Source organism: Diorhabda carinulata, chromosome X (assembly GCF_026250575.1).
Source record: "Diorhabda carinulata isolate Delta chromosome X, icDioCari1.1, whole genome shotgun sequence".
Classification (NCBI taxonomy): domain Eukaryota; kingdom Metazoa; phylum Arthropoda; class Insecta; order Coleoptera; family Chrysomelidae; genus Diorhabda; species Diorhabda carinulata.
The window spans coordinates 46767171-46780223 of NC_079472.1; the positions used below are offsets into that span (position 1 = coordinate 46767171).

The following is a 13053-nucleotide window of genomic DNA, read 5'->3' on the forward strand; positions in this document are numbered from 1 at the left end:
TTCCAGTTCTCTTTGTCTAGTTTTCGGTTCAAATGCTCTCTTTTGTTTCTTGTTAATATTACTCTAGCTTATCCAGGTATACTAGACATTCGTGTGGTGGTGTTTGTAAAGCATATTCAAATTTTAGTCCATTCTTTTTCAAAAGATTTTCTGCTATCAGTATAAAATTAAAAAAGTTCACATTATTATAATTGAACAAAAGTAACACTGGAGAGAAGTAGTAAAACTAGAAACGTATTTTCTTTTTTAAGCAGTTGCATATTATCGTAGAAACATAAGGAAAGATAAGTTTTGTCTTTTAACTGCGCTCATTTGTGCGAAGTAATTAGTTTAACGCAGAAATTGGCGTCACAACTCAAACTATTAACAAACAAAAACTCGGAATTTAATTGAGATATCAAATTTTTATCACCAAACTAATTTTAAAATATAAAACGAATACAAGGATTTGAGAAAAGATGAAAAATTCATAATTCTCTAGTTGGCATACAAAACAAGTCTGATTAATTAATTTTCAGCAATATGAGACGGGCTCTCCTGCCGTTTTGAATATTAATTTTTTTCGAAATAATTACGTTTCTTAGCATGAGATATAAAGCTCAAGAATTTCAGACAAACTGAGCTCGACGAAAAAGGTGGGAAACTGAACGATCGGTAATAACTGCACCGAAAAAAGAGTCTCTACATCTATATACGATTAAGCTGAAATTATGACCAGTCTATTAGCAAACGCTTCCTACTTTCCAGATTTTGTTTGGTTACATTGTATCACATTCCCCCATCTTTATATTATAATGAATTTCAAACAAATAAAACATAATAACAACTTACATGGCTCCAACATAGAGTGTTTCACCTTTACTGTCTAGATGAAAAGTGCGGTAGTAGTTCATTCCACAAGTAAATTCTCGAACATGGTCTGAAACAAAAATAATTTCATGAAGCAATACGTAATGTAAAGTAACAGAGGAAAATAATCATAAGTTATTTATCATTTTTGTAGTATTTTCCACCTAAATAACTGTTTGGCAACTGCCCTTGATAAAAAAATACTGTTATGAACTTGTCCAGGCATATAAACCGTGCATCCTGTCCTGTTCCAATATGTTAATCGATGATAAAGTTTGATGAATGCGGCGGATATTCGTTGTTATTATGGCGAATATTTCTTTGTATTGTCATGTCCCGTTTTAATTATGATGTTTCAATAAAAACAATTTCCAAAAAGGCCTTTTGGTTTGTTTAGGGCAAATTTCCAAGAAATCAAAGATTCTGGAGAGTGATGATAATATATAAAAAGTGTCTCTAGCAACGGTGGTGTCATTTAACGTGAACACATCAGAGTAGTGAAAAGTAAACCAAATCGTGTAGTACTGAATATACTGTTTACACCACCACTACACAAACACTCACAATTACATTGTCTGACGCATGTTTCGATAACCAAGTTATCGTCTTCAGAAACTAAAGGTAAACTGATTCAAATTCAATTCAAATCGTGTAGTTTGATCAATTAGATGGTTAGTGCAAAGTTTAGTGTGTAAGTGTTAGTGAATAGTTAGTAGTATAGATAAATTACGTAAGAAGGTATACCGTGTGCACAAGTCCACCCCACCGTTTTCTGATTGAAAACTGTGTAAATAAATAAGAAGATTACATTACAGTAAGGCTTTTCAAAAACTACGATAGGATTGACTCGATCTGCATGTTTAGAAACTGATCAAAGTAATCGTTTTTTTCAAGACCCTTGAGAATTATTTCCTTTACATGATTATCATAGGAAGCAACCAACAATAACAAACGGTGGTGAAGCATGAGTTTTAACAAAGGTTGAAGGAGCAGAACTGGTTGTATGGGAAAAGAAGTTGTTAAGAGGAATCTTTTGGAAAATGGAAACAAATGAATTAACTAATTAACAATTGAAGAATCTTTATAAACATCTATCAGTTACAAGTTTTATTAAAGGTGAAGAATGTAAAAGAGGAAAAGTAAGGCAAAAGAAAAAAAAATTAAAAAGGACCAGAAACTAATTATCGAAGCGTTTTTTCCATTGCGATTGAGGTACATCCAAAATATATTATTTGAACATATCTTCAGGTGTAGAAAAACGATGTCATCGCAATTTATTTTTGATTTGCGAGAATAAAAAAAATCATTGAATGCCAAACAAGGACTACAACAGCGGTTGACATATCAAATCGATGTTTTGACTTTTCAAAAACGTTTTCGTTTGAACTGATGTGTGAAAGCTCGCATTGTCGTGGTGGTGATTGATTCGTCTTCTGATTCGTCTTTCCCTGATTTTTTCTAACATTTCTGACTAACTAATGCTAGTGCACCATTCAGAATTGATTATTCTACGTTACTTTTGTTGGATTTGGCTCGTCTTGAAAGACCCACACAGTCGATGTTTGTGTTTATATGCATGATTCGTCGCCTGTCACGATATTACAGAGGTCTCTTGAAGCATTACTACAATTGAATTTTTTCAAAACTTTGACAGCCAAATTGAATTTATAGGAGAGGAACTAATGGCCAAACGTACCTCAATATCATGGTGTGTCACACGACGATCTTGCAATATCAGTTACGCACAGCATCGATGTTTTTTGGTACAAAAGCCGATTTTGGAGTTTGGAATTCATCCTGTGGAATGTGTGCCCACGATTGGATTCGGAAATCCAGGGAAACACGGTGGCTTGGGATAGTGCTTCATCACCAAAAGTCGAAGCAAATGGATCGGCACACTGCCGTGTCGAAAATCAACGTATGAAAAAGTTTGCGATTTAAGGATTTAAATCCAGTAGGTGAATATTGTAAATTGTTCTCAAAATGAGAAGCACTTTCATATCATAAATAGAATAACAATTTAAACTTGAAAAAACACCGATTCCTCTCAGATATGATGGAATCTGTTCAAAAAATATTAAATTGCACTGTGTAATTTCTAGGTTGTGAAAAAATATGCATATTTGTACAGAAAAACATTGGAAGGAAACAAAAAGATTACATTGTTTTCCAAATTTTGCTTAATAATCAAAATTTCGAAAATAAAAAACAAGGTTGTTCATGTAAGCAAAATACACCAATCATTGATTTTGATTTACAGAGGATGACCAGAAAAACGCATCATATAAAACTAATTTAGAGATAGAGATTCACACAGATGACGCTTCTTGTCAGTGGTATATGCATTAGTACTAAATGTTCGTATACGATTCAAACTTATTGAATTGACCAGACGTTTAGAAAATTAGTATATGATTCGATTTTTATGAGTGTAGAATATGTTTTCATATTTATGATAAAGAAGAAATAATCAGATAATTTGTGGTAAAATTTTTTCCCTCTTTTCAAACTGGCATAAAGGATTTCGAATATGACCGGGAGCAATGTTCTTAAATGACAGAAAGCAACACGTTATTCGATCACGAATGAGTAATACCACACTTCCTCAACGTTTTCATTAAGATGGCTATTATTCATTTGAATACATCAATCAGACATCATTTCTTTCCGCAAGCAAAAAACCAAAACCAAATTCTTAATGCAGAATGTTATTATGCCACTTTAATTGGGTTAATTGGAACCAGTCAACGTAAATAGCCATATATACTGGAGATATAACTTTTCCGCATGTAAATGTCAGGTTCCATACTTCTAAAGCAACACAGGAATTGTACTGTAACTGACGGTTCGTTGAATAAGTTCTGATAAATGCCTTAAAAGAATAAATAGATGATTTTTTTGGTATTCGTCGATGATTTCAATGTACAAATTCAACTTTTCATCGTAGTTTTAATGAATTTTAAACATAAAAATGGTTAAAATTATTATTTGGTTCACTTATTTGATCACAATATTTGATGTCCAAATAATATGAGAAGTTTGTTTTTATTTAGAAAATAATTAATCTATTTCACAGGTGCATTACTTGTAACAGAGTTACTTTTATATGAAAGATTCTCTATAAAATGTCAAGTTTCAAATAAATAATTTGGTGTAAATCTTAATATATTTGAAGTTTTACATGTCGTTTGTGCATTTTGTTGTTGAAGCTCCGAACCGTATACAGACCTAATAAAATATATATATATTGATCCTCAACTTGTTCTTCAAGTTTTCTTTCGCATTAGAAATATAATTGTTCTAGAGATCCAACAAACACACCCAGGTATTGTCTTTCTCAAGAAGTTCCAGAGGTGTTAAATTACTCGCCAACTTTCCTGAAATTAATAATTTCTATTTATTCTCGAGCGTAGTTTCTCCGAATAAACTTTTCAACTATCCAATTAAAAGTTCTAGCGATTCTTGTCATATGTTTAGTTGTCTAGTATTTGAAGTTAATAGACCAACAATTCTTCATGTTAAATATATGATTGGGTGTAATAGTAATGTCCAGTCATTCTACTGAAAATGGTACGAAGAAATTCATTTCCCTGAAATGAGAAAATATATGTATAGAGGAACTGAACTGAAATTTTAACATCAATTACCTAGTATTTAATCTAAATAGGCACAAATCCACTAATTCTCTTAGCTCTGCGTCATGTTTTATTTATTTATTTTTATATCTTTTCTTCATCTTGGTTTCCTTATCGATGGTTTTCAACATCTTTGCGATTCCCCGTTTCCATTCTTATTTTGTGATTCAATATTCTTATCTCTCTCAATATTCCGATTCTTTTTTACATGTACCAATCCTTTTTGCATAATCCTTAATCACTCTAATTTGTTTCCATTAGTATTCCATTATTATTATTATCGTTTTTCTTCAAATACTTCACGTATTTTGGTTAAATAATTATTGTCTGTTTTATGATTATTTCCGATATCTAAAATAAATTGTCAGCTACCCACCATTCTGATTCTCAAGCTCTCTTTCCTTCATTTCCTGCCAGCAGCAACAATAATTATTATATTTTCTAAAAAAGCTCGAAGATCACTACTGGATCTATCATCTACATCATCACCAAATTTAGACCACAGTTGAGAGTTAAGAACAGCTCAGATTTTTCGTAATCAGGGTTTTGCCCCATCTTCTGTAACACATTGTTTTCATTACATAACATTCGTTATATTTTTTGAATACACAGTTAATGAGAGTTTTGTCTTTCGTTATTAATATCGTATTTAATACAAGTCCTTTATTCAAAAGACTTTTCTTTCGAAATGAAAAACATTTGAAGTTCTGCTCGAATAGTTTCAGACTAATCCAATTACTATAAAAGTCTGTATTATAATATAAACTACAAACAAAAGACATAAAATTATGCTACGAACGTAGAACTAATTCCTAGAAAACAACCAAGTGTCACATAACACAAATTCATGGTAAGCAATTTAAAGCTAAAAACCGAGAAGGAAAGCACTATTCTTCGGAGTGAACTACCGTTTAAATTTTCAATAAAATAGAGGTAAAGGAAGAGGAACAGCTATTAGCCAGCACTGCTAGCTGGCAGGATAATGCATCATGCATCACCTAAAGACAACGCGGCCCATTTCCGTCTTGAAGATTTACTGTGCTCTGCAGGGATTTACTTTACAGTTTATGTAGGTCACTTACTGGAACATTGTATTTTCTCTCGGGTAAAAGTCAACAACAAACGTTCAAAATATATGGCGAGGTAAAGTATATCACGTGAATATAAGTGGTTGGACGTACTAAAGTTTCCATTTTAGACGGAAGAAAACATTTATTTTCAATTAATATTTGATATATTGTATTGAATATTCAACTGGACAAAGTTGTGAAATAATTAAAAACGAAATATTTCAATTGAATAAATACGACGACATAATTAGAGAAATGCAAAAAAGTTGTTTTTTCAAATATTGCCGGATACTTTGGTAAGTGGTTTTTGTTCAAGTGTTAATACATTTATAACAGATTGTTTCTATTTCAAATATTTTAACCAAATTTAATTATTGTTAGCTGATATAAAGTTAGTTGATAATTCTGATTAAAACTGTAGATGCTGCGAATGGAAACTGGGTGATGTATCAAAAACTTTTGTAGCTAAGGCTGTAACAATGATCGAGGCAGAGCACACCCATAGCTCAGTCATGTATTGGGTTTTTCGGCATTTTTCAACATCATAGGGAAACTGGATCGTATGTGAACAAACGAGGATAGAATAGACATCGATCAACTAGAGCCTTAAATTTCATGATCGAAAAAGGTGAAACTGCAGTCAAATACGATTAAATAAATTTGGATTCAATTCTCAGAGGCCTCAAAATTCATGGCAGCTCATCGTGTACCACGGTTGGATAAATGAGTATAAATGAGATAAATGAGAGCCGTTATCGCATTAATTTCATGGATGTGAAGGACAGAAAGTGAGAACATTGAGGGGAACGTTATTATCAAGCGAATTTTATTGAAATTGTGTTATATAGTGTGAGATTAGTGATGGTATAGTGTTGCAATTTTTTGAGAACTTGCACGGAGCTAACCGGACGATACGATAGGCATCGTTCAAAAGAACTGGTTAGCACGATATGATTCCGACATATCGACAAAAAAATCCAGCCTTTATAATATTGAATGGCTGAAATTGGCGTTGGTGGTAGAGTAGGACATTCAAAAAACTTAATCAACGTAATCGAAAGCATGCGACATCGTGTACTTTAAATAGAACCCGTGACGGCAATACACGGTATTAAATCATAATTGTCGAAAACGGATCAAATACCAAGTTCCAATGAGAATAGAAGTTAAAAGATACGAGATGTAAATAAACATGAATTATTTCACACTCTCATGTAATGAGATGAGTAGTGACTGAATTGAGCCGGTTCTTTCAGCAACACATTAACCTCGAGTTTTTTTCTTGATTGGAAGAACGATTAAATAGCTTGTAAAGAATGTTTACAAGTAAATTTGAAACTGAAAATAATTCAGTTGATGACGAGGAACAGTCAGAGCATCCTACAACCTTCAATAGAAAATTGAATATTTAGGGACAGGCACAGGTACGTGGAAAGTCAATTTTTTGCGAAATCTATGAACAAAAAGTATTCCTGTCTCAATTTCATAGAATTGAATAATCACCACCATGCACATTCATATTTCATAGTCAAAGTTGTTACTGGACTTGAATATTGTATTTTTCATTAATCTACAGAGTTTTCAATAGAATACCAGTCACTATCTTATTGTAAAAGTTATGGAACGATGTGCCGAGAACTGGAAATCGTCATGATGATAATGTTTTAATATCATTCTTGTCATTGAAAAGGCTACGACAGATCAGATGGAACTCATTACAAAAGGAATCTTCTAGAAATGCTCCCAGTCTTATTTTTAGGGTACGTTACCTATTCACTTCATTGTTAACACGTTGAATGCCAAGGAAATTTTCACAATTTCATTTTATCACATTATATCATTAAAAATACTAATTTGAATACAAAGTTATCACTGTTATCAAATTCTATTTCTTAGTTGAATTAAACAAATCTCCTCAGGGAAGTTAATTGTGCATTATTTTGTAGTTGGCAGTCAACGTGTTAATATACCAATTGAAGGTTTTTTCTGTACTAATAATCTATAACCAACAAAACGTAACTTTGAAAAATAATCGAGTCCTGAAAGTATTCCATTGGAAACTCTTCGAGACAGTATCCGCCAATTAAAAGTTATTATAATAAGCATCTATAATGGGTATAATAGGTTGAAGGTGAGGGTTTACACACCTTAATATTCATTCAAATTAGGTTCTGGCACTCATTTATCTGAACAATAGAATCTGCGGGTCTAATACAATACAGATCATACAAGAGCATGCATTTCAATCAAATATAAGTATATTAATTGAATATTTATTTAATTTAACAATAATTAAGAAGAAGAGGAAACAAGCTCGAGGTCAAATATACAATGCGACTGATAAAATTACACCAGAGCAGTGAGAAACATACTTTACGAATATATATGAGGAAGAACAAGAAACGGAACATACACAAAATGAATATAAGGAAGATAACGACATACAACTAACAAACAAAAAGGTATAAAACATTTTAGAATCCCTTAGAATAGAAAAAGCTCTGGACCATATGATAGCACCAATTAAATGCTTAAATACGAAGGGAAAAATTACAAAACGAAATATAGAATGTATGAGAGAACATCATAGAAAAACAAAAAAAATCTAACAAGTGGAAGAACAGCATAAAAATATCTATTTTTAAAAGAAAACAGAAAACGCATTCAGAAAATTATCGAGGAATTACACTGCTTGGCAGCACTCATAAAGCATTTACTAAAGCTAGACTGGAGGAAACCACCAAAATAATGAGTATACGGGAAAAACAACAAGACTTCCGAAAGAACAGATCCACCATCGACGCAATACTCATTATCAAACCACTCAACAATTTACTGAATGGGTAACATAGGGCGACAAGAGAAAAACACCAGGAAAAATTACGCAAATGTGTTCTCTTATATTAGGATAATGCACCTAGTTACATACGCGCCATTGTGAAATGGTTCAGGCAAGCTTGGAAATATACGAAAATCCGCCATCTGCTCCAGATTTGGTCCTCAGCTATTACGACTGTTCCTTAAAGTTACGTATAAACATTAGCACATTTTTGAGAAAAATGTTTTAATGTAAATGAAGATGCATTGAACAAAAACATCTTTGCCAATTGTGATTAGGTCAGAGACGGGGTAAAGGATTCAGATAGTTTCATTCATTAGTATTGAATATGTCACATATTATTATACTTTTTCACACTTTCCGTTGATGAAGTTGTTCTCTAAAAACTGATCAAAACATTTCTATTTTTTTAAATACGTTCATTTTAAACAAATGCATGATATTGTTCCAAGGAGAAACATAAATATGTAAATGTGAAGGATATCAGGTTGTATGAAATCGCTTTTTGTAAATATTTTGCAGCAAAGTCAAGAGGCAAAATGTACTCATGTCACGGAGCTTCAAGTGCAGATACCACCGATTTAAACATGCATAGTTAATGGATCTACGAATCGCATGTTATATACAGAATGATGACCAACTTAGATAGTCAAGAAAGATAATCAAATTGCATCTACCGTTTTTGATACACAGTTTATTATTATAGAAACAACTTAAATCATAGTCTCTCTATATTTTTCCATGTTCTATAACAACGGTATACTGATGCCATATCACTAATGCAATAGTTTCACATTATTAATTCTAATTTTAATAATAGTATTCACGATTTAAAATATAGGTACCAATAAAAAATAACCTAAAGAATTATAAGGTAACTGAACATTAAAACATTTACTCTATTTCAAGCATTTTAATATCCATTATTACTGAAATATAGTAAACAGTGGTGGCTCGTAATGAAATGATGAATTATTTGAAAGGTTCCCACACAAGAGGTCTTTTCTACACTTTAAATACAATATTATCGTCTTTGGGGAAATTTTGCAATTTTTAAATATGTCCTGTACAACTTACATTTGACAGATTTGACATATATTAGTAAGGTAAGCTTAGGACAAAAAATCACACATAATCTAGTATATTGTTATTCAGTTCAAATCGTCCTAAAGAACTAGATATTTCGAAAAGTCGCGAAAAAGAAACACTATTTACTCGGCACCTAACCAACGTATTACTATAATGTGCATCATCTTGGGTCATGGAAAGAGTTTCGACATTTGTCCAGCAAATTGGTGTCTTCTAGATTTCACAGAAATTATTCACAACAAAAAACCTCATTTATTGTTTAGTCAAAAGGAGCTTTGAGATTTGACTATAACATATATTTGATATAATAGAAATATTGTGATAATATTTGTAACAGGTATGTATGAAATGTGTATTGGTAATTACTACTTTTATCTCCATTGAATTGAAATCATGATTGGAATCAGTCCATCCAACCAGTCCCCGGTGAGTAGAGCTCTGTAAAACTGTAAATATTTTATGGGTAATAATAGGGTAAGAGCAAAAACCAAATAAACGGCCAAAAATCATCGATAAATGAAAAGAATTATGAACTTGAAGAAACAATCATCTTGGGCTGGAAATTTCGTAGGCTAGCATTGGAAAAAATCATTTTTTTATTATCTTTATTAGAATTCCAAAGGTGACAAAGATGTTCTACCCGGTCTCATTTATAAACAAATCTTAATAGGCCTATTTAAAACCGCTAATGTCCAGTTTACAAATTTCACTAATTTACAAATCCAAAGACATGATATGAAAAGAGGATTTTTTAATAGTATTATACCGTTTTTCGAATGATAAGGTTTTTTATGGGTACATGGTGTTTTTATCAATTGCGTGTCAAACACGCGTTTACACCAGACTGGTACGTTCATGTTTCCATTTGAAACTGGTATTTAATTCATTAAAGCAGTATATAAAACTCCCTATTATGTATCATAACTCATGAGTCATAGCATTAATGAAGAGATTGACTAGAAAGTATGTTGTGGATGGAAAAAATTATATATAAAAATTATAGTTTATATTGAATATGTTTACTACTACAGGTTGAAAACATTCATTTCTCATCAAACATTAGGATATTTGGAATTGTTAATTGAGGAAATCTATATGTATATAATTGGCAGTAAAGATGTCGGAAAATTCTTTTTTTTTTTTGACTATTCCAATAAACATGTAATGAAAATACTTCTTCATATACTCATACTACTTCATATTACAATGAAATTTCTACCGGCAACTTAAAAATGCCCCTCTCTCTCCCGTCACTGCCAACATTTTTTTGGACCATTTTGAAAATAAAGCACTATCCTCCTCCCCTCTCTGACTAAGTTATTGGCTACGATATGTTATTGACACTTTTGTCATTTGGCCCCATGGAAGAGATATTTTAGATTCCTTCCTGCTCCATCCTATATGCAATTCGCGTTGGAGGTGAGGGAGGATTAATCTCTGTCGTTCCTTGACGTCATAATCAGAAAACTTTCTCCAGGTGGTTTCTCTCACTCAACGCTTAATCCCATCATCAACCTGCCCAACTGAAATCAATTTTTTGAGACAAAAATTGATTCGGAATGGTTACAACAAATCCCAAATTTCCATTTTTTCTCCATCCTCCTCCGCTAGTTTGAAAGATCAATCAGAAACTCTCCCATCTCATCAGATCAAATATCCAATGAACACAATGGAGTGTATGAAATCACCTGCTCCGAATCCCCCTGTTCCTATTCGCCAGAAAAATGAACGTATTTTCGATAGAGCCAAAGAACACTTGTTGTCTATCACGATTCCGATTTTTTACGTACTCTTGCCCAACATCGTGTCCATACAGGACACTGAATCGATTTCAATAGAACCAAAACTATCGCCCAACTTCGCTCTTTCAAATTCAGGATTATTCGAGAAGCTATCGAAATAGAAAAACGTTCAAACTGTCTGAAGACAAGTGACGATAGCCAGAGATTGACGGCAACATGGAATCACCTTCTTCATCCACTACACTTCAATACCACTCCGGCCAACAATAACATTTTCTCTAAAACCACCTGAGAAGCCCACCACCCCTCCCGTCAATAATATACTTCCCACGCGCGCCAAAAATTCAAAACCTGCCAATAAGACCCCTATAATTACAAGGTCCAGGCAGTTAGCTCAAGACCAGCAGTGAGTGTATTCCCTGTCAAGAGTGTTCTTGATGGTGAGCATATTAATTTTATTTTCTATTTTATTCATTTTATATTTTTGTTTCAGCTTTCCATTTCCTCGGTGAAATTCCAAGGAGTTAGCAGATTGAGGCCTTGGAATCAACCAGGATAAGAGGTGATTCGTTGCGTGGAGTAGGCCGATTGAGACCACGGTATAGGATTACTTCGTATCAATGAACAAATAACCACCCTATACTAACCTCCAAATATATATACGCACGGGAAAGCGTTTTTCTCATTTTTTCACGATGTTAAGATGGTTGCTTAGATAGGTAGAGTTTGAAAGATTCAGTTGAACAATGACAAGTATTGAATTGAATAACTTTTTGTCGTGTCCATTAACTGGGTTGTTAATACGTATTGGACGAATATTTATCAAATTTTTGTTCTCGTTCAATTCGGGTTTGGAAATTAGAATAATCTTTCGTTTTGATATTCGACGTGCTTTGGCTTAACATCTCTTGTAGTAGGCGCACAGAACACTTGTCTTGACAGTCTTTCTTCGATGTTAACGGTTTAAATTCGGCTGTCCTGTGCGGTAGTGTAAACTATAGTACTTCGTTCAATACTTTCAAATCTACAATTTTGGTCGACTTCGTCTTTAAAACATTCCTTATGGGATTGTCACATCACACGGCCTCGCCGGCAGATATTTTGTATTCGTTATTTGTGAGTTTTCATCATTGCAGTCGCAGCTGCAGAACTGGTTTTTCTATTTTATGGAAGCGCTTGTTCTCCTCTTCTTTTGGTGGTACGTGCGTTTCTGGAATGCTCGAAACCATGTAATTAAATGGATATATTTTCTCATTGATATCCTAAAAACTTCAAATCGTTTTAAACAACTCTGTCTATGTAATTGGTGGCATTATCTCGATTCATATTAAAAGCCCAATCATTGAGAATACCTGCCAAGGATTCAATTAATGTCTTCTCAAAAATTCATTTTGTTGGTCTTCAAAGAAAGCTGGAAAATGTTTTTGTGTTTTTAGCGTGCTCATGGATGTTAAAGATTCAATAACTTCGCTTATTTCTAAGATTGAAGCTATTTCGAAACAATTTATTACGATCTTTTTTTGATTTCTGACTTCTTGACAAAATATACACGACTGATCGAAATAGAAGTAGTTCTTACTGTCATATACGAGGATGAATCAAAGAGTTATTAGATTAGAAATCTACTAAATCTAATGCATTCATAAGCACAGAGAAGAGAATTAACTTTTCTTCTCAAGGTTTGATTCTAAATGCGCTCCTACATAAGGTGCACTCTGCATCATCAATACATATTTTCATTAATATAATCCGCCTTTATACACATCTGGAAATAGCAACATAATATTATACCAGAAAACAGATTCTAAATAGAACGAAAATTAGTTACG

General features: G+C 32.8%; 1 protein-coding gene across 3 annotated transcripts in view; it reads right to left on the bottom strand.

Annotated features, from left to right (window-relative positions):
- The window catches only part of LOC130900481 (semaphorin-2A), a 1226238-nt gene that overhangs the window by 297051 nt on the left and 916134 nt on the right, over positions 1–13053 (bottom strand). For all 3 annotated transcript variants that reach the window (XM_057811123.1, XM_057811122.1, XM_057811124.1), the window contains one exon: positions 832–919. In XM_057811123.1, the coding sequence (XP_057667106.1) occupies positions 832–919 (88 nt within the window). The remainder of the gene's footprint in view (positions 1–831; positions 920–13053) is intronic.